This window comes from Hyperolius riggenbachi, chromosome 1 (assembly GCF_040937935.1).
Source record: "Hyperolius riggenbachi isolate aHypRig1 chromosome 1, aHypRig1.pri, whole genome shotgun sequence".
Classification (NCBI taxonomy): Eukaryota; Metazoa; Chordata; class Amphibia; order Anura; family Hyperoliidae; genus Hyperolius; species Hyperolius riggenbachi.
Window position 1 is genome coordinate 301,528,804 of NC_090646.1, and position 23,561 is coordinate 301,552,364.

Genomic DNA, 23,561 nt, shown 5'->3' on the forward strand with positions numbered 1-23,561 from the left:
GCTTGCCCAGGACGAATATAAAGAAAAGTATTTACCATGGTGCCAGGCTTTGCTCAGATGAAAAGGTGTTAAATTTACACAAGGCTGTGGAGTTTGTAAAAAAAAAAAAAAAAAAAAAAATCATCTGACTCCTCAGTTTATGAAACCACCGATTCCAGGTAGCCAAAAATTGCTCTGACTCCTCGACTCAGACTCCACAGCCCTCGCTGTACAGTACATTTAGTGTACGGGTGCCAAATGTATTTTTTTTTTTTTGTTGTCATCCTTGCGCAGGAGCAATTTATTGACGAGAAACTAAAGCCCTTTGTCCAGGCTTTTACCTCTTTTGTGCAGGACACCCAAGATGTTTTTGGTGTGCTGTCTGAATTAGCGGCACCCCCAGGGTCCGGACTCTGTCCTTTTTTCTTAATGAGAGAGATCCTGGAACTGTATTGCACAATGCTTTCCTTGTTGAGTCAATTTTAACCCATTAGAAGCTTTAAACAAAATGCGTTGTTTAAAAGCTGCTGGTGCAGTGTGAGCCTCTGTCGACATATGTTGTTTGGTTGCCTAGTGCAGACAAACGAGTGTGTGGCAGTAAGCAGTTATATTTACCTGTTCCTGACAGCTTCTTCTCTTCCTCCACCAGCGGCTCTGAACTTCCGGCAGGTCTTCTGGGTCCTGATCACATCTGATCACATGATATGACAGAAGACTGTGTCAGCGTTGCAGCGCCACCCAGTGATGGAAGAGGGGTGATGGAAGAGACTCTTCCGTCACCCCTCTTTCACCACTGAGTGAGGCTGTAATGCTGACATAGTCTCCTGGATCCCAATCACCTCATATCATGTGATCGGAACAGAGAAGACATGTTGGCGGTACGTCGCCGCAGTGGAGAAGGAAGAAGCTCTCCGGACAGGTATGTATGAAAGATCGCTGCCTCCACATACCTTGCCGAGCCTGCCAAGCTGGGGAAGGCAAATTTCCCCAGTGGCAGGAAGAATTCGGCCCTGCAACCAAATAAAGTTTTACTATTTATTATGTAAACACGAGGATGCATTCCCAAGCCAAGAGTTCGAAACACGTCGCCCTATGGATTAGCTACATCGACGATGTGCTGGTGATATGGAGTGGAACCACTGATGAGCTTGATGAGTTCATGGATAGACTGAATGTGAATGGCAGAAACATAAAGGGTACTCATGTTGTGGGCCAAGCGATCACTGTTTCAGATCTCTTGTTATAAGTACAGGGGACAAAAGTGGTGTCCTCATCCGATCAGAAAAATACGACGGTAAATACTATCCTCCACGCCACCAGCCATCACCCACCATCTTTGAAGTAAGGAATCCCCTATGGACAGTTCTTTCGGTTGCAGAGGAACTGTTCGTGTGAGGGCGATTTTATGTTCGAGCACTCATGTATAAGCACTTTCACACCAGTGTATATCTGCATTCCACATTGCGGAAAGCGTTGGAAAAGGCCTGGAATTTGGATCGCCATGATCTTTTTATTCCCCAAATTAGGAATCATCAGAAGGGAGGAAACTGTATGTCTAATCAAAAGATATGAGACCGAATGGGATCAACTGCAAGAGTACTCACTGTGTCTAGCAAGGTGGCTGAGATTGTAGGCCCCAGACCTCTCATGACGGCAAATAGGGCCCGAAATGCAAACACCGCTGGTACATGGTGAATTGCAGTTGGGATCGCAAGCGCAGAACGAGAAAACCTTGTATTGCACCTTCGCAGTAAGCTCCCAGAGACGCGAACGGGAACACGCACTTTTCGTCTTGTTAGACAAATAATTGATCGGTGCCGGTGGCGGGGAACCGAGGGTTGTAGTGTTAAATATCTGATTGATATCTGCTTAAAATGATTATTAACTACCTTAAAGGGCCAGCCTTAAAGAGACACTGAAGCGAAAAAAAAAATATGATATAATGAATTGGTTGTGTACTATGAATAATTGCTAGAAGATTAGCAGCAAAGAAAATATTCTCATATTTTTATTTTCAGGTATATAGTGTTTTTTCTAACATTGCATCATTCTATAATATGTGCAGATTACACAACACTCTGCATTCAAAATTATTCTTTCAGAGCAGTCTGAACGAATGACCTCTCCTCTGTCAGAGAAAAAGGAATTTGTTTAGTAACAGTTGAGATAATAAAAGTCAGATAACAGCCCTCTCCACGACTTTGAAAGTCGCAAAGATTAATGGCTTTTTTCCATAGAGATAACAACTGGAGTTTCTTAACTCTTCCTGTACTGGAAACAATTAGACTGATGTATCTGATCTTAATGTTTTATTTCTTAGCTGTACTACACATACAAATCATAACATCATATTTTTTTTTTCGCTTCAGTGTCTCTTTAAGGTCATCATAATCAAGATTAGTCAGTAGTGGGTGCGTTGCTTACTATAAACAGAATATTTATAGGTTAACAGGTTTACCTCTGGAAAAAATATGCAACACTCAGCTGATGAATTTTATAAAATTATATTGTTATGAAAAATAAGGCAAATATATACAGGAATATACATCTCTCCAGTTGTTGTCCATCATCCAAAAATACATTTTAAAAGTTCCTTTAGTGAAACAAGTACATTTCAATATAGCAAATCTTCTTCTGTAGCTTTTATCCTTCATCGATAATTGTTGTCTCGATTGTACAGTGTATGGTACACACCATATAGCTTTATCCTTAAAAATGATATATGAAGTTCTTTTCTTGTATAAAGAACTTAAAGTAGATATATCTTAATCAATCAAAGCTTGGTAGTTGTCCCAATGCTTGTTATTGCATTTAAATAGTAATGCTTACTGATTGTATATGAAGTATAGCATAAAAAAAGTTATCTGAAAAACTTAAAGGACTTACGAGGCGAACACACAAAAAAAAGTTAATTACCTCATGGCCATTGCAGTGCTCCTAGCAGACTATCAGCGCCTGGTCTGTCACTGTGTGGCCCTCTGTTAGCATTATCCAAGCTGTAGTTCAGGCCCCGACTCAGCCCTATCAATTTGCAATGAAAAACGGCGCTTTAAAAAAATCCTGCGTCTGCGCAGTTCTTAGCTTTTAGTTTGGCTGCGCAGGTTCTCTGGCCTGTCCCCGGCCCGTCCTAACTCCCTTCACTCAGCTCTGTACGTCGTGTGGGCGTGCCCGCACGGCCGCCCACATGACTGATTGAGGGACAAGTCACGTCTCCCCATGCTCAGCGCTGCTTGTCTCGGCTGAGGGGGCGCGGCTGACTTGTCCCTCAAACAGTCATGTGGGCGGCCGTGCGGGCACGCCCACATGACGTACAGAGCTGAGTGAAGGGAGCGAGGACGGGCCGGGGACAGGCCAGAGAACCTGCGCAGCCGCACTAAAGGCTAAGAACTGCGCAGACGCAGGATTTTTTTAAAGCGGCGTTTTTGATCGCAAATTGATTGGGCGACCCTGGGCAGGGTCGGGACCTGAACTACAGCTTGAATAAGGCTAACAGAGGGCCACACAGTGACAGGCCAGGCGCTTATAGTCTGCAAAGAGGACTGCAATGGCCATGAGGTAATTAACTTTTTTTTTTTGTGTGTTCGCCTCGTAAGTCCTTTAATAAACTGCTGAAGTTTAAAAATGACAAGTCTTTAACGTTTATATAAACTAATTGTCAATGAATTCACCAAGAATAATGCATATTACCTCTCTGATGTGGCTTTCAGAATCGCGTCTATGAGAAGGCAGGCTTTCGGGCCTAAGATGTTTTCAGTCAGCAAAGATATCAGGCAATGATAAAATATACAGTCTGAAAACTCTTTTATAGAGACTTTCTCTCCCGAAATAATATATGGGGACTTCCAAACTATTTCTGAATTAGTACATATGACTCAATTGATGTTCTTTTTATAACATTTCTAAAAATACATGTACATGACTTCACTTTTATATTTAGATGGGGATCTCTAGATGCCTCCTGTGGTCACAGGTCATACTTGCCAGCACAAGGCTTCTGGCCTAATAATACAACAAGTGTTTTAATACAATCTGAAATAAAATGTATATTATTGATCAGCTTATTAGATATGTGTGGACACTATGTGATTAACATTTAGCATGCCTGCTTTGATTCATGTTGTGTTGAAGTTTTTTAATTGAAGAAAAAAAAACTGCTTTTTATTGAATGTGCGCTGGCGCCTCCTCTTGAATGCTGATATTGACTGTTGAACTTTGGAAGCAGCACTCCTTGTGTTCTTTTGTGACATGTGCAACCCCTTTCTTTTTGGTTGCTTGTAGACCAGGAGTTTGTTTTTTTAGTTGCATTTTCATTTTGAGGGCTTTGTCACTTCCTCAATATTCTATGACCTAAAAGTACATGGCTAAACCCTATACTTTACTCAAAAATACAGGATCTACACAATTATAAGCCCAGAGACAGGAACCATTGAACGGACCACAAAGAACATTGTGTCACGTATAGAAAAGTTCTTTGCTAGGTTATACAAGGCTGAACCCGCTAATCCTCTACTACAATCTCTCCTAGATGAAGCAAATCTGCCTAAAATGTCATCACCCCAAAGATCTCCTCTGAACGATCCTATTACTGCTGAGAAGATAGAAGTGGCAATAAAAACAATGGCAAATCATAAGTCCCCCCCGTTCGGATGGGAACCTTGTGGAATTGTTTTAAATTATTACAACTTGTTAGACTTACTATAATATCCTTAGAGATGACCCCCTAATTCAGTGATGGCTAACCTTTCAGAGGCCGAGTGCCCAAACTGCGACCTAACATCGACTTTTTTATCTCCGAGTCCCACTGGGGGCGGGGGGGGGGGGGGGGGCGTGGCCATGATATTGTATGGGCAGAGCTAACATAATGATGTAACAGCGAGGCATAAGAAAGCAGTGTTTTCCGCCATGATGTGGTGAAACGAGGATTCGCATCATGGGTGTGCAGAAACTGTATGATGCTATTTATACCCGCCATAACCCCAAAGCAGCAAATATAGCCAACTATGACCATTAAGGGCTCATTCACACTATTTGCTGCACTGTCAGTTTTGACGCAACGCACATAATGGAAGATTCATATGGTAACATGAAAGTCAATAGACTTTCATGTTACCATTCACACTACAGGTGTGCGTTCCCATGCGTTACGTTGTAACGCATCTGGAAACATTTTAACGCACAACGCATACGTTTCCCCCGATGGGTACAGCTGCCGACGTCCACGCTTTAGCGCACCACAACGTGCATTCCGTGCGATCACTGTGCGTTGGCAGCGCATGCATGAAATCGCATTCGTGCATACGTTATGTAGTGTGAATGAGCCCTTAATAATAAATGCAGCAAGTTACCCCAGACACCAGAAAATAAACGCAATGTGTGCAACATTTCAGCAGAAATTAATGCAATGTGGGCCACATTTCACCAGCAAACAAACGCAGTGGGCCACATTTCACCAGCAAACAAATGCAGTGGGCCACATTTCACCAGCAAACAAACGCAGTGGGCCACATTTCACCAGCAAACAAACGCAGTGGGCCACATTTCACCAGCAAACAAACGCAGTGGGCCACATTTCACCAGAAAACAAACGCAGCGGGCAGCATTTCACCAGAAAACAAACGCAGTGGGCCACATTTCACCAGCAAACAAACGCAGAGGGTAGCATTTCACCAGCAAACAAACGCAGTGGGCCACATTTCGCCAGAAAATAAACGCAGAGGGCAGCATTTCACCAGCAAACAAACGCAGTGGGCCGCATTTCACCAGAAAATAAACGCAGAGGGTAGCATTTCACCAGCAAACAACTGCAGTGGGCCACATTTCACCAGAAAACAAACGCAGTGGGCCACATTTCACCAGAAAACAAACACAGCGGGCAGCATTTCACCAGCAAACAAACGCAGGGGGCCACATTTCACCAGAAAACAAACACAGAGGGCAGTATTTCACCAGAAAACAAACACAGCAGGCCACATTTCACCAGAAAACAAATGCAGCGGGCAGCATTTCACCAGAAAACAAACGCAGCAGGCAGCATTTCACCAGAAAACAAACGCAGTGGGCCACATTTCACCAGAAAACAAACGCAGCGGGCAGCATTTCACCAGAAAACAAACGCAGTGGGCCACATTTCACCAGAAAAACGCAGTGGGCCACATTTCACCAGAAAACAAACACAGTGGGCAGCATGTCACAGGACATAAACACAATGTGACAAAACATTTTACCAGAAAATAACACAGTGGGCCGCATTTTACCTGAAAAAAAAAGTAATGTACTCACCTGACAGAAGTCTTCTCTCTCGGCTGGGTTCTGGCGCGCATCTCCCCCGGATGTTCCTCCTTCAGTCTCCCGCGCTGCCGCTGGCAGGCAGAGTGCAGGGCTACGGGAAGATGGCGCCCGAAGCCCTGTACTGGAGACACAAATAGTCTCCAGAGCAGGGCTTCGGCAGCCATCTTGCCGTTGCCTTGCTCTGCCTCCCGGGAGACTGCGGGGCTGCGGGATATGAACTGGTGCGGCGGCGTCTAGTAGACGCTGCAGCCAGTTCATAAGCAGCGGTGGCGTGCCAGCAGATTAGGCTACGTGTGCCGGGCCCGGCACGCGTGCCATAGGTTCGCCACCGCTGCCCTAATTCCTTACTTTACAGATGCCTATTCTTCTCTTAAAGCCAAATAAAAATGTTGATGGTATAGCCTCCTACAGACCAATTGCGCTTTAAAATCAAATGTTGCCCCAGCTACTTACCCCAACGCAATTGGGTTTCACAAAAGGATGCCATATAACTGTGGGTATACATACGACATTTGCGGCTACGATAAGATCCCAATTCTCAAAACGCGTTCTATTAAGTCTTGATGCAGAAAAGTATTTCAATAAAATAGCTTGGTCTGCTCTGAACTTCGTTATGACCAGACAGGTTTTCGGTTGCACATTTATCAGGTTTATCTAATAGATATTTCAAAATCCCCAAACTTTCATTATAATTAATGATCAATTTTCTAGCCCTGTCAGCATGGGATAAAACAGGGTTGCCCCCTTCCTCCCCTTCTTTTTAATTTGACGTTGGATCCCCTGCTACTTTATCCTGCGGGTGCAGGATCGCAAAGCTATTGTAACCACTGTACCGTTTATTGTCCCATCAGACAGGTACAAGTACCTTGTGTATGGTCAGATGCTTGTACGTGTGTTATGGGACAATGAACGGTACACTGATCCTCAACAAGTCTGTGTGCGAACCTCTCCTTTTACCTTGGAGATCCCCTGCTACATCTGCTAGAACAGATCCCATCATTCACTGGTATTCGGATGGGTGAAATTGAAACTAAATTAAAGGCTTTTGCTGATGATATATTGCTCTACAAAGCGATTTCTAAATGGGCTATTCCAGAGATGTTTCACACAGTCAAGCAATATGGGTCAGCCTCTGGTTACACTATCAACCAAAAGTCCATTGCCCTTTACCTGTCAAGTAAATTAAAACCACCATGGGGACCAAGATGGTGACGTGAAAAGATTTGCTGTGCTGAGCCTGATCCTGTTACCACCACCCTTCTGTGCCATAGCGGGCCACACATGCATGAAATGGATTAACTTGCTCCCTGGACACGTGATATGCCCCCTAAAACCCGGTTAAACCAAGAAGGCAGCCCTAGTATAGCTTCCCTGTTAGAGGATCGCTCGCACATTGCGATGCCTACTGCGGTCAGGCACAAGAGTGCCCAAACCATGGCGACGAAGAATGCGGAATGTGAGGCTTCAGAAAAAGAGGTACTCCTGCTGGCCTTCGAGAGCTGTTGTGACCACCTCGCAGCCAAAATCGATCACTTTTTAGACGAGCATTGGACTGATCTGACAAGACCTGGATCATTTCAGGGAGCGGCTCACAGACAATGAGCAGATGATCTCAGCCGTGGAGGATGTAGCCTAGTGCCACATGGGGAACATTCATGCTTTGTAGCTGTGGGTGTCCGGGCAGGAAGCTCGTGCGGAGGACACAGAGAATATGAACTGCCGCTGCAATATTAGCATCATCGGCTTACCTGAGGGTGAGGAGGGCAGAGCATCCACGGCGTTCACTGAGGAGCTCATCAAGAAAGTGCTTCCTCAGGCCGGCCTGTCTGCTGCCTTTGCTGTGGAGAGGGCTCACCAAATCCCTGGCCGTCCACTGCTAGTGGCTGCCCCGCTGCACCAATTCACCTTCAAAGTTCTGAATTTCCATGACAGGGACACCATCTTCTCCGAAGCCAGGAAAGTAGGCCCTATCCAGCATGGCAGCTCCAGGCTCCTGTTCTTTCCTGGATTACACTGCGGAGACACAGTGCCTTCAGAAATCTTTTAATAGGGTGAGAGCACATATTTGCTACAAGAATATCAGGTATTTCACTGTCTCCCCCACCAAGCTACGGGTCCAGGATGGGCAGACGGTCCGCTTGTATAATAATCCTGCGGACGCATCGGGTTGGCTGGACGCAGTGCTGTGAACCCAGTAATGATGCGGTAATGTATGACTGCCTGCATCTGCTACCTCCTGGTTGTATGTGATCGTATTGCCCCTGCTATTCCTTTACGATCATCTCCTTCACTCCGAGGCCCTGTTTTGATCGTTGTGATATCCTGCCCTAGGGTTGAGACGCTCAAATGTTAGGTTCCTAACGCTCCCACGCACCGGAAGGCACCTATTTGCATAATTTTGTTTTTTGCTACACGCAGCTAGCACTTTGCTAGCTGCGTGTGCAATCCGATCGCCGCCGATCCGCTGCTATCCGTCGCGCCGCAGTTGCCCCCCCCCCAGACCCCGTGCGCTGCCTGGCCAATCAGTGCCAGGCAGCGCTGAGGGGTGGATCGGAGTCCCCTTTGACGTCACGACGTCGAGGACGTCGGTGACGTCATCCCGCCCGTCACGATCGGCTATCATGTAGCGAGACCTTGTCTCGCTACATGATATAAAAAAAAAAATTAATAAAAAAAGGCTGTGCTGCCCCCTGGCGGATTTTAATAAACCGTCAGGAGGGATAAACAAACCCATAACATTTGAACTATTGCCTCTTAAATTGGACCTTCGTGGATGGTATATTGTACTTTATGCTAATCTCCAGCTTGTAGAATATGTTATAATGAATGTCTATCCCCCCCCCCCCCCTCCTGCTGACCCTGTCCTATTACAGGAACCCATAAGTAGTGTGGGCCAATTCCCAACTGCCAAGGTGATCCTGGCAAGCGTTCTCAATCTCGCTATGAGTGCAGAAGGTAGGCTCCCCACTGCAGGCAGACACACCAACAACCTTTAGAGATGAGCTGAGACATTTCACATGAAAAATGTGTGACCTTGGAAGCATGCAGAAACCCCTGGGCTCACATATCAATCTTCAAAGCATAGGACTATGTTCAGAATAAATTATCATTTTTGCTCATGGAGGGGTTTTCCCATGTGTCTCTTCCAGTCATTGTCCAGTCCATTGTCCCCTGTCTTCAGCTTTGTTCGGTTGAACAATGGCTTCCCAGATCACAAGCCTTCCTTTTGGTGTTCGTTCCATGGCGTCCAACAGTCAGAGAGAGAGAGACAAAACTATGCACAGAGCCTTATATTTCTCCCATAGTCCCACCACTTCCCTGCTTTGTGATTGGCTAGAGAGAGGTGATCTGTACTTCCTAAAGCAACAGGAAACTCCACAATGATGAGCTGTACACTGAGCTGCACAAGAGCTGCCATCAAAACAATGAGTCACATCCTAGCGGCCATCTTAAAACAAGTTAATGTTTCAGATTTAAATGTTAGAAACTCAGTAAAACAATCTTCGCATCACATTCCACCCAGTTTCTACCTTTAAACAGAATCTGTACTCTAATATTCTTACACTAAAAAGCATACCATTCTATTCCTTATTTTCTCCTGTGCCCCTCTGTGCTGTTTCTGCCACTCTCTGCTGCAATCCTGGCTTGTAATTAACAGTTTTAGGCAGTGTTTACAAACAAACTAACCAGCTTGTGATAGGCTCACATAAACAGAGTGTGTGAGTCATACAGAGTGTGCAGGGGGCCTGCAGAAGGTGTGTATCGCTTCTTTCCAATCACAAGCAGCCCTGCACATTCCACACATTTAAGCCTTAGCCCGACAGACACGACAGAGGAAAGGAGATAAGATTTATTACAGAGACAGTGCAATTAGGAAAGGCTGCAGTAAGCCAGAGCACATTAGAACAGGCATAGGAACCTATAGGATAGAAGAACTAAGGCTGAAAAATTTGTTACAGAGTCTCTTTGTTGAAATATGTCTGTTTCAAAGTTCATTTAACACTTCAATTGAAATCTAGAAGGGTCAGCGGGTCATTTCTCAAAAACTGTCTGTATTTTAAGAAAGTCCATGAAAAGTCCAAGATGTTCTCTTTGTCTGTCCTGGTGGCTCTCTGCTTCTGGTTATCACCATATCGTCGGGCACTGCAATCTACTCAGTCCTCAAGGATGGTGTCACACCGCAGTTATTATGTATAAAGGAAAGCAAAGCAGTTTATTTGAAGCACAGGATCAGCCATACAACAAGGCAATTTGCATTGTTGAAAAGGAAATAAGTACATCAACCTCCGTATACCTCTCAGTTCAGGTGTGATTTAACCCTTTACAGTCCTATGTCTAATCCTATGTCCAGGGCTGGGAGTCTGAGTCGAGGAGTCAGAGCACTTTTAGGTACTCTGAGTCGGTGGTTTCATAAAATGAAGAGCTGGATGATTTTTGTACCAACTCCACAGCCCTGGTAAGTACCGTGTTTCCCCGAAAATAAGACAGTGTCTTATATTAATTTTTGCTCCAAAAAATGTGCTAGGGCTTTTTTTCAGGGGATGTCTTATTTTATGAGAAACACATTAAGGAAGAACACATGGCTATTGGGAAAACGTAAACAGCAGTATTGGTGCACAATATGTGAGTTTTATACAACATCTGAATCTCACTTCACATTTGCTGATAAAAGACAAATGATAGAGTACAATGGCAAAGTCACTGTATTGTTTGCTGAGGTTCAGAATTGTACTCCCAGACTCACACTCTTATCTAACTCAGATCTATAGTAAGGAGAGGGCAGACACATGCTTGAGATTCCTGCCACTGCTGTATTGTCTGAGGCACAAGCTGAGCAGAAGAGAGAGAGATGACAGCTAGCATATACAGCTAAAGAGAGAGCACAATCACACAACTTTCTCCACACTAACTCTTCTGAGCCTATGATAGCAAAATGGTTCTGGCAGAAGCTCTCTCTCCATACAGTTTCCTTCTTCCTTCCACACAGCAGCTCTTTCTCACACTGTCCCAGAGCAAATAAGAGATGACAGTAGCCAGCACATCTCGCTCACCAGGGGGGGCTTGGAGATGGGAGGGGAGAGAGTGACAGCAACACTGGTGGATGGGAAGGGACAGAGACAGCCCGGGCTGACATTGTCCATCCACACACTGCTTCCCTGGCTGCCTCTTCCTATTGCACAGCTGTGTCCCCTCCTCTCTGCCACTATGGTTTATTTTCAGGGTAGGGCTTACATTTCCAGCCTGCTTGAAATCTGAGCTAGGTTTTACTTTCGGGGGAGGTTTTACTTTCAGGGAAACACGGTATTAGACTAAGGAGTCTCGGAGTCTGAATCAGAGAAATTTTGGGTACCTGGAGTTGGAGTCGGTGGTTTCATAAACTGAGGTGTCTGAGTTGGATAATTTTTTGTACCAACTCCACAGCCCTGCCTATATCGCATTATGACCGACATTGGCCTTTTCTAGCATAGGTCCAATGTTGGACATAGTCCAACAGGAAAAATGGCTGCGGCTTGGGGGCGCAGTTTCCAGATAAAATCTGACACAGCATCAGCCCCTATAGAACTGTCAGACTCAAAGTCCGTCACTTTGATCACTGCCAGACCATCCTCCGCCCCTGCACCACATAGTTTAGATATTACGTGGGCACGTTTGGCCTTGTCACTCGGGGCGCCGTTGCTGAATCTAGTCCAGCATGGGTTCACCCTATGTGGATCAAAGTCCAACACTTTGATCCCCTCTGGCATCATGCTTCACTATGTAATTATGGAATTACGCTGGTATGTGTGCAATGGGGACAATGAGTTACAGCATTTCAGCTGATGCTGGTCACGCCTCCTCCCCCTGATGCCAGGTCTCCTCCTTGCTCCAGTGCGAGGAAGTGGAAACCCTCTGGATCCCTGCTGCATGGGCACTCCCTAGATCACCCACTCCCTCAACATCCCGGGAAAAAGTAAGTGCTGGGGGATTGGGGTGATACATAATTTGACTCAGAAAGAGTCAAGCACTGGATTCCATCTCCTTCCAATGAGAAAAAGAATACAAGGTAGTTCCATGTAAAATCGAGACTGTACGTACACACAGTATACAAATTTCACTTTAGAGCCCCTTTAAAGTAAAATTCCAGATTTTGGAAAATTGGTACTGTAAGCGTATATTTATTGTAATTTGAAGTTCGAGAGGTATCTTTACATTTTAATTTGCAGGCAGCTATACATTTCCAAAAACTGTCAGATGCTGAAATTGCAATTATTTGCAAGCTGTACCCTGTACTCTTTGTGGAGCAAGGAAAGCCTGGGGACTTTCTATCTTGCTTCATAAGTAGCTGGACAGAGTAGGAACTTGTTACTCGCTTGCCACACCTCGTCTAATCAATTGACAAAGCTTTGCCACTGCCGCATCAAAGTCTCTGAAAAGGATTCTGTGGTATACTTGTGTTTTACATGTACAAGTTTTACATTGTTGTGTAAACATGCATACAAAAGGTTTCCCATTAATACATTAGTAATTAATGGGTGCCACAGTGGCATAGTGGATAGCTTACTCTGGATCCCTGGCACAAATCACGGCAAGGACACAGTCTGCAGGGAATTTGTATGTTTCCACCTGTTTAATCCATCACTCAGGTTACCTCCCATATCCCACAAACATACTAGTAGATGAATTGCCCCCCCCCCCCCCACCAAAAAAAGACCTTAAGTTATCTAAAAGACAGTGACTATGGGATTAGATTGCAAACTCTTCTGACTGACTGTTATTGACATGACTACGGATGCTGTAGAGCACTGCTAATAATACCTAGTAGGTATAGAGCTGAAGTGCAGGACGAGCTGCTTTTTTGTTTTATTTATAAAGTATAAATTATGCTAGGTGAAGTGGTCTGAAAGTCAGCATTTCTACTTTGCTCTAAAAGATTCCTCACCGCTTGAAAGCTACTATCCCAGAATTTTTTATTTAGCAGAACATCACTGAAATGGTTAAACAAAGCACTTTGTCCTGCTATTCCGCTTCAAATCCGCATCCACACTGGAGAAAACAGTATCTTTGTTTGCATTTCAATTTTGATACATGTGTGTAACCACAGTGTAACCACAGTGTAACAAATGAAAAGGGGCTCTCTGTGAAGCTCTCTGTGCTTCAACTGCACAAACAGCTCAGAACAGCTAATTAGAAGATGTTAATATATATTAAAAAGCAGTTTGAATAAAATGCAATGACAGGTTTTAGAGCAAGATAAACTACACTTTGGAAACTTGTAATTTGTAAACAGACAATATTACTTATGCACAAAAGCAAATATAATAACTGTACGAGTAATACAAAGTAGGAAAACACATTTTTATTGAATGTTATGTCGGAGTTTCAGACCACTTTACAAAGAAAATGTGCATATCAAATAGCTGGCAGCTCCTCACGTTCCATGGTGTTCTTCCTGTTCCGTCCTTAGCCCTGTACAAGATAATTGCACAGACGTGCGTTTATGAAATGTAACACTCATACTTTAGTATTTCAGGATGAAAAGCGTACAAATTATTCCTTTTTGCTCCTGTGATCAACGCACTCATCTGCAAGTGCTGATGTACTCTGTAACATGCCAAAAAGAAGAACATTTCTTCTCAACTGTGCCAGAATGTTCAAGTTAGGGCCAGTCCACACTATACCCGGTTGCAGAACGCAGTCCGCGGTCCGGGCTCTGGTTTTCAAAAACCAGAACGCAAACTGATCCGTGCTGCTCTTTTGCAGCATACGTTTCTAATCCCCCCCAAAAAAACACGGATGCCTGAGGGGGTAGCAGCCAGGACGGTGGGTAACGGGCACAGCGGTGGAGAGGGGGGTTGCCCCCCCTCACCTGGGTCCCCCCATCCATGCTCCCCCTCCAGCTATGTGCGGCAAATGTAAAGTGTGAGCAAGAGGGGAAGTAATTACCTTTCTTCCTCTGCTTGCCGTGACTTCCTGCAATGCTGTCCTCTAGTGGGCGGCATTGCCGGAAGTCACGCGGCGAGCAGAGTAATAAAGATAATTACTTCCCCTCTCGCTCGCTCTTTACTTTTGCCGCACATAGATGGAGGGGGAGTGTGGACAGGAAACCCAGGTGAGGGAGGGGGGGCCAACCCCCCTGCCCGCCACTGTGCCCGCTACCCCCCATCCTGGTTGCTACCCCTTCAGGCTACTTGGGGGATACCTATTAAGGTGACTTGAAGGGGAGGAGCAGGCAGTAGGCAATGCGGATCTCCCTCTGTTTGTTTATTTGTGCAAGAATAGCCCGTGTAGAGGGAGATCCGTTTTTACATTGCCCTTCATTACCCCTCCGTGTATCCGGGAGCGATCAGGGTCTGTGAAAACCCTGCAAATCCGGACCCTGCGTTCAGTTTTTCAGCACAGATCCCCCGGATCACCTGCAGATCTGTTTTTGAACAGGGTGAAGATGGATGCTATTTTTAACATTGTTATGCGTGACTCCGGAGCCACGGATTATCTGTGACTCCAGAGCCACGGATACATGTTTAAAACAAGTGTGAACTGGCCCTTAATATTAGATGACATAGAAAATGATTTACACTTAAAGAGACTCAGAGATGAGTCTCACTGCAGTTTTTTACTTACCCGGGGCGTCCTCCAGCCCCATAAGCATGGATGTGTCCCTCGACGTCCTCCTCAGCGCCGCCTTTCTCCAGCAGTCACCCCCTTGTAAGCGGCTCAGTCGGACTCAGTGATGTCAGCCGGGGGCCTTCTGCAATTGCACAGAAGGTCCGCGCATGCGCATAAGATCCGCCACTGACATCAATGAGACGCTTACCGGGGAAGATTGCGGCTGAGCACCTCCATGTTTATGGGGCTGGAGGAAGCCCCGGGTAAGTAAAAAAAAAAACTGTAATGAGACTCATATCTGAGTCTCTTTAAGGTGTACCTGAACTCATTTTTAAAAAGCAATATGACCATAAAGGTATGTGCCTTTACAGCAAACATACTATGTCGTGTCCTTCTATCTGTGCTGCTGCCCTCAGTTGCCAAAATCACTTGGTTAAATATTCAACAAAACTGTAGAGTGTTTAGTGACAGGGAGACGCTGAACTTTTCTGTCTGTTACTACCCAATATCGCTCCCTCTCTGATCACATAATCAGTCCTCTGTGAACACCTACGTCTATTTGGCTCAAGTGGAGACGGCGAGTTGTAACATGCATCTTAAGCACCACCCCAGAAGCAGTTACTCAGCCTTCCCTTACCAAAAGCCCCTATATACATACTCCTGACCTATGTGGGTTTGCCCATCGCACCTCAGAAAAAGTCATCACCTCGTTTTAAAGCTAATCCTTTCATTGTTGTTACTCAGACCGTGCGTGCTGAGCTGTTTTGTCTATCTCAACATTTCGTCTGCTATGATGGTAAGGTAGCTAATTATTATTTGTGTTTTTAATTTGCAAAAGGTCATCATGAACCTGAAGATTTCCTGAAAGGGGTCGTTTTCAGTGCTAAGTACCTTGGATCCACACAGTTGGCATGTGAAAAGCACCATTTGGCAAATACACACATGAGACAGGCGCAAGAAGCTGTGGATCGGGTAAAGGTGAGGGATTATCGGAAACCTAAATTGAGTGAAGTTAGGTGTCCAGGTTTAGTCACGGAGCAAGTCTGCCAACATCAAACAAAAGTTGATTTAAGGTACCGCATATACTCGCATATAAGCCGACCCGCATATAAGCCGACCCCCCCCAACTTTTCCCTGAAAAAACAGGGAAAAATGATTGACCCCCATATAAGCCGGGGGTAGGAAATGCTGGATTGGTGCAGCCCCCCAGTGTGTCCCAGTATAGCTAGTATAGTGCCCAGTATAGGTAGGTAGTGTCCAGTATAGCTAGTATAGTGCCCCAGTATGGCTAGTAAAGTGCCCAGTTTAGCCAGTATAGTGCCCAGTTTAGTTAGTATAGTGCCCAGTTTAGCCAGTATAGTGCCCAGTTTAGCCAGTATAGTGCCCAGTTTAGCTAGTATAGTGCCCAGTTTAGCCAGTATAGTGCCCAGTTTAGCTAGTATAGTGCCCCAGTATGGCTAGTAAAGTGCCCAGTTTAGCCAGTATAGTGCCCAGATTAGCCAGTATAGTGCCCAGATTAGCCAGTATAGTGCCCAGATTAGCCAGTATAGTGCCCAGTTTAGCCAGTATAGTGCCCAGTTTAGCTAGTATAGTGCCCCAGTATGGCTAGTAAAGTGCCCAGTTTAGCCAGTATAGTGCCCAGTTTAGCTAGTATAGTGCCCAGTTTAGCTAGTATAGTGCCCCAGTATGGCTAGTAAAGCGCCCAGTTTAGCCAGTATAGTGCCCAGTTTAGCCAGTATAGTGCCCAGTTTAGCTAGTATAGTGCCCAGTTTAGCCAGTATAGTGCCCAGTTTAGCCAGTATAGTGCCCAGTTTAGCCAGTATAGTGCCCAGTTTAGCCAGTATAGTGCCCAGTTTAGCCATTATACTGCCCAGTTTAGCTAGTATAGTGCCCAGTTTAGCCAGTATAGTGCCCAGTTTAGCCAGTATAGTGCCCAGCATAGGTAGGTAGTGCTCCCCCCCAGCTCCCCGCTCCCCCCGCGGCCGCCGCTGCTATTACCTGCTTAGGCAGCGGCCGCTTCCTAATCCGCGTTCCCCTTCTGAAACTTTCTCAGAGTGTATGACAGCAGCGCGCCCGGCGCTGCTGCTGTGACGATGCAGGGGACAGGAAAGAGCGCGGCTCCCTATAGCGGCGATCTGTACCGCCGTTACCAAGGGAACCGCTCTTTCTTGCTCCCTGCATCGTCACAGCAGCAGCGCCGGGCGCGCTGCTGTGATACACTCTGAGAAAGTTTCAGAAGGGGAACGCGGATTAGGAAGCGGCCGCTGCCTAAGCAGGTAATAGCAGCGGCGGCCGCGGGGAGGGGGGGGGGGGGGGGGCGGGGCGCGGACCACCCACCACTAGACCACCAGGGAAGACTCGCATACAAGCCGACCCCCCCAACTTTTGACCCCCTTTTTGGGGGTCAAAAATTCGGCTTGTATGCGAGTATATACGGTATACAGTACCTGTAAAGTAACTATTATAAAAATATATATATATATGTGTACACACATATAACATGTATATGCAACATGTGTATGTTTCCAATAGTAAAATGCACTATTAATTACTTTTGTTTTTCCTATGTCAGTAGTAGATATTATTATTCTGACAGTTATGACACGTTTTGGATTGGTCCAACTCCTCATGAGATTATCAACATCTCCTTTATTTATTTATTTTCGATAGTTCTCCCTGTCAAGGACCTAATTCTGTGCACACTGTTCTGACAGTTACACTGTTCTACTGCTGTCCAGAAAATGCTTTTGAAAATACAGGAATTCCAGAGGATGCCTCATGAGAAGTTGGACTAATCCAAAACCTGTCAGGTTGTCAGTACTTACTGTAAGTAAAAGAAAACTACCGTATGTCTGGTTAGTAATTAAAGTAAACCTATCACTGGGAAGCAAGTTCTACTTTGCTTACCTGGGGCTTCTTCTAGCTCCCACAAAGCCTTACAGGTCCCCATGTCCTCCCATTGCACTACATTAATCAGCTGTGACCCTCCAAAAGATCGCCCGTTATGGGCGCACCTCTTTGCTCACTCTCTGGCCACGGAAGTGTGGGTGAGGAGCGTTCGCAGCTTGATTCATGAGTCTCTGAACTTTCAGAAGGGCTCAGTTGATTAATGGAGCACAACGGAAAGACAGCTAGGGACCTGTAAGGTTTCAGGGTAATGAAAGAAGCTCCAGGTAATTAAATTTGAACTTTTTTCCCCCCTGTGACATTTTAAAGGTATTACCTGAATTAACGTTTATAGGAAGTTACCAAGGCTGACATGCCAATACTGATTTTTTTTTTTTTGGCATTTGCAATCAGATACAAATATGTGCTACGAACCGAAATCTACAGTCAGAACACCTGAGCCTAAGGGCCCTTTTACACTTAATCAGTTGCTCTCAGTTAAAACGGAAAGAAAACTGATTTTCAAAGTAATGCCCATGTTTTCCTATGACACCTTTTACACTTAATGCGTTTTAACTAAAATATTCTTCCCAATGCACTGCTATGGAAAAAACGCGTACCAACGCGCACTAACGCACACTAACGCATACCAACTGATTAAGTGTAAAAGGGCCCTTATTCTTATTCTTCAACAGTAACTCAAAGCATTAGAGTGGGGGTGTCAAACTCAAATACAAAGTAGTTTGAAATTGAACACTGTTACCAAGTCACAGGCCAACCTTAATGTCTAGAGGCCACCTTCCTTTTTTTTTTTATAAAGTTCCCTGTTGTCTTATGGCTTCTCTCCCTCCCCTATACAGTTCCCGGGTGTCTAGTGCCCCCGTTCTCCCACTATACAGTTCCCTGGTGTCTAGTGGCCCTCCTCCCTTCTCTATACAGTCCCCTTGTGTCTAATGGCTCTGTCCCTCCCGTATACAGTTCCCTGGTGTCTAGTGGCCCCTCCCTCCTCTATACATTTTCCTGGTATCTAGTGGCCCCCTCCCTCCCCTATACAGTTCCTTGGTGTCTAGTGGTCCCTGCCTCCCCTAAACAGTTTCCTGGTGTCTAGTGGCTTCCTCACTTCCTTATACAGTTTCCTAGTGCCTGGTGCCCCCCCCCCATACAGTTTCCTGGTTTCTAGTGGCCCACTTCCTCCCCATACAGTTCCCTGTTGTCTAGGGCCCCCTCTGTTTTCTGTACAGTTCCCTTGTGTCTAGTGGTCTTTCTTGCACCCCTAAACAGTTCCCTGGTATCTCGTGATCCCCCTCCCACCACTATACAGTTTCCGGGGGTCTAGTGCTTTTCCCCTTATGACTTCCCTGGTGATGTAGGGCTTCACGCCCACTTTGGCTTCCCTGGTTGTCCAGAGTGGGCCATACATGATGCAAAGTGGGGATTGGGGAAACCAAATTTGGCTCTGCAGGCCAGAGTTTGCAATGTATGCATTAGAGGAGATCAGCAGAGCACATAGGTAAGCTACATTTTGGAAGGTGGGCAGTAGTGGTGTTGACATAGATAATTTTCTCACTTAAAGAGGCGCTGTAGTGACATATAGTAGAATGTAGTAAATAATTCAGGATACCCACTTTGACATTAATTATCCTGTTTTCAGCATCAGAAAAACTTCCTATATTTACAGTATTTATAGCTGTATATTGGTATGTAACCCCGCCTTCTCTGATGTGCCTAGGCTGTTTAGATGTTCAGGATTTTCTTCACAGAGCATTCTGGGAGACAAGGTGTTGTTTCTACTGACTTAAGAACACACAGTAAACAAACATTCTGCAGTGATGCACCTACTAGCATTAAAGATGCCATCACCTGTGATAAATTCAACTGGCATGAAAGGGATATGGAAGCTGCCATACGGTAGCAAGAAAAAGTATGTGAACCCTTTCGAATTCTATGGATTTCTGCACAAATTGGTCATAAAATGTGATCTGATTTTTATCTTGGTCACAACAATGTACAATCACAGTCTGCTTAAACTAATACCACACAAATAATTAAATGTTTCCATGTTTTTATTGAACATACTATGTAAACATTTACAGTGCAGGTGAAAAAAATGTGAACCCCTAGACTAATGACATTTGCAAAAGCTAATTGGAGTGAGGTGTCAGCCAACTGAAGTCCAATCAAGGAGATGAGATTGGAGGTGTTGGTTACCGCTGCCCTGCCCTATAAAAAACACACACCAGTTGCCTGATGTGAATGATGCCTCGCACAAAAGAGCTGTCACAACGATTAAGAATTGTTGACTTGCATAAAGCTGGAAAGGTTTATAAAAGTATCTCCAAAAGCCATGACGTTCATCAGTATTCGTTAAGACAAATTGTCTATACATGGAGAAAGTTCAGCACTGCTTTTAGTCTCCATAGAAGTGGCAGTAGGTAAAACACTATACAAAAATGGAATTCATGGGAGGAGACCACAGAGGAAGCCACTGCTGTCCAAAAAAAACATTGCTGCACATTTAAAGTTTGCAAAAGAGCACTTGGATGTTCCACAGCAGTACTGGCAAAACATTCTGTGGACAGATGAAACCAAAGTTGAGTGGAGAAGTGTGTGGAGAAAAAGAGGCACAGCACACCAACATCAAAACCTCATACCAACTGTGAAGTATATTGGTCACAGAGGTGATCTGCTTGCTATAACTGAATTGCTGTTGTTTATCCCCTGCTTATTGCCTGAAGAAGTGGGCTGTGCCCGTGAAACGCGTTGCATCTTTGGGGTATTTTCAATAAATGTGTATATCTATATATTTACAGTCCTTGGTGTCTGCTTTAACGGAGGCGAGTCCACCACTTCCTCCCAGCATTTTTAAAAAAAAATTGTATGTACTTTTATCCTTCTGGCACCTCTGTTCACCTACCAATATATTTGAGTCCACCCCAGGTGGAGGGGTGATCTACCCCCTTTTTTCCTATCTACAGAGAGTGACTTCTTAATCCTGAGTGAGGACAGGTCTAATCTCCTCACCTGCCTAATAAGTTGTTACCTAGGTGGTAACCCGTGTTTGTGAGTATTACCATCTCACTGTTTCATTTATCCAATCAATTTTGACATACTACACCATATTGGGCTCTTGATTTCTCTTCAACTGTGAAGTATGGTGGTGGGGGTATCATGGTTTAGGGCTGCTTTGCTGCATCAGGGCCTGGGCGGATTGCTATCATTGAAGAAAAAATGTATTCCAAAGTTTATCAAGACATTTTGCAGGAGATCTTAAGGCCATTTATCCACCAGCTGAAGCTCAGCAGAAGATGGGTATTGCAACAGGACAAGGACCCAAAGCATAGCAGTAAATCAATAACAGAATGGCTTAAACAGAAGAAAATATGGCTTCTGCAGTGGCACAGTCAGAGTCCGTACCTCAACCTGATTGAGATGCTGTAGCATGACTTCAGGAAACCGATTTACACCAGACATCCTAAGAATATTGCTAAACTGACACCGTTCTGTAAAGAGGAATGGTCAAGAATTATTCCTGACTGTTGTGCATGTCTGATCTGCAACTACAGGAAATGTTTGGTTGAAGTTATTGCTTCCAAAGGAGGTTCAAACAGTTATTAAACCCAAGGGTTCACATACTTTTTTCCACATGCACTGTGAATGTTTACATGGTATGTTCAATAAAAACATGGAAACATTTAATTATTTGTGTGGTATTAGTTTAAGTAGACTGTGATTGTCTATTGTTGTGACTTAGATGAAGATCAGATCACATTTTATGACCAATTTGTGCAGAAATTCATATAATTCCAAAGGGTTCACATACTTTTTCTTGCTACTGTAAGTATTTTCTTTTAACAGTGCACATTGCTTGGCTGTCCAGGTGATCCTCTGCCTCTAATACTTTGTCATGATGTTTGACTAAATTTTGACCGCATTTGGCGCATGCTTGTTTCAGTGGCTTGATTCAGAGACTACGGTAGCATGAGAGATCAATAGAATGCTCGGCAACTGGTATTGTTTAAAAGGGAATAAATATGGCAGTCTCCATATACCTCTCAAGTCTGGTTTGGTCCTTTTAAAGAGGAATTAACCAAGGATTAAACTTCATCCCAACTAGTAGCCAATATGCCCTTTCCTACAGGAAACCTTTTCCTTTTATCAAATAGAGCATTAGGGGGTCTGTGTGGCTGATATTGTGGTGTAGTTCCTCCCACAGTATGATGTCATGACCATGGTCCTGACAGTTTGCAGTCTGTGAACCTCATTGCATTGTGGAAAATACCGTATATACTTGTGTTTAAGATGACCGGAATTTAAAAAGACCTCCCCCCCCCCCCAAACTTTTACCCTAAAAAAACCACCCTTGGAAAAATGTATGACTCGTGTATAAGCCGAGGATAGGAAAATACAACAGCTGATGTTTGCGCAAATTGCAGAAATTGTCCACATCTACAAATATGCAGCCATGTCTCTCTTCCCAAAAGGCTTGCAACTATCCACAGGCACACAGCATGTGGCTGTGTCGTTGCCCCACGCGGTACCCCCATATGCAGAGATGTGCGGGAGGATTTTAAGTTATGTACCCTATGTAGGAGCGCCACCACAACCTACCACCAGAGAGAGCGGCATGTATAACAGATTTCCATGCCTGTATGTGCTGTCTCCTCCTTGTGTGACACCCCTCCCCCCCCCCCCCCCCTGCTGCTGTATGCAGAGCAGTGCGGGTTCTTTACTGGTCTGTGCTGCCATAAGATCGCTCTTCCTGTCTGATTTAGTCTCATTACTATGACACCCTCTAGTGGTGCCGCTCATCACGTGCGCCACTGTGGGGGCTAGAGTAATGAGACTTAATCAGACAGGAAGAGCGATCCTACGGTAGCGCAGACCAGTAAGGAACCCGCACCTGCTCTCCATACACCGACAGGGGAGGGCACACATGGAGGAGACATCACATACAAGCATGGAAAAAGGCTATACCTGCTGCTCCACTCTGGTGGTGGGTTGTGGTGGCACTACTACATAGGGTATGTAACTTCAAATCCTCCTGCAAGAAGAAGTGAGGTTCCGCACGTTGATCCAATCGATTTTAGCAAGCCTTTATTAAACAGCGTAAAACCTGATTACATGTATAGCTGACATGTTTCGGACAGTCAGTAGTCATTAACCTCCTGAGCGGTATGGACGAGCTCAGCTCGTCCATCACCGCCGGAGGCTGCCGCTCAGGCCCTGCTGGGCCGATTTGCTTCAAATAAAAAGCAGCACACGCAGCCGGCACTTTGCCAGCCGCGTGTGCTGCCTGATCGCCGCCGCTCTGCGGCGATTCGCCGCGAGCAGCAGCGAAAGAGGGTCCCCCCAGCCGCCCGAGCCCTGCGCAGCCGGACCAATCAGTTCCGGCCAGCGCTAAGGGCTGGATCGGAGGCGGCTGACGTCAGGACGTCGGCTGACGTCCATGACGTCACTCCGCTCGTCGCCATGGCGACGAGGAAAGCCAAACAAGGAAGGCTGCTCATTGCGGCCTTCCTTGTTTGTTCTGGGCGCCGGAGGCGATCGGAAGAACGCCTCCGGAGCGCCCTCTAGTGGGCTTTCATGCAGCCAACTTTCAGTTGGCTGCATGAAATAGTTTTTTTTTTATTGAAAAAAAACCCTCCCGCAGCCTCCCTGGCGATCTCAATAGAACGCCGGGGAGGTTAATCATAGCATACATACAGACTCAAAAAAGTGACATTTAAATACATAAAAAATCCAGAGGGCAGGCCCATTGTTGCAGGCATTGGCTCTCTGGGGGAACGCCTGGGCAAATGGGTGGATGCACATTTACAACCACC

General features: G+C 45.3%; 1 protein-coding gene across 6 annotated transcripts in view; it reads left to right on the plus strand.

Annotated features, from left to right (window-relative positions):
• APBA3 (amyloid beta precursor protein binding family A member 3) overlaps positions 1-23,561 on the plus strand; it is a 202,396-nt gene that overhangs the window by 27,533 nt on the left and 151,302 nt on the right. For all 6 annotated transcript variants that reach the window (XM_068233790.1, XM_068233791.1, XM_068233786.1 and 3 more), the window contains exon 3: positions 15,692-15,831. In XM_068233790.1, coding sequence (XP_068089891.1) covers positions 15,692-15,831 — 140 coding nt within the window. The remainder of the gene's footprint in view (positions 1-15,691; positions 15,832-23,561) is intronic.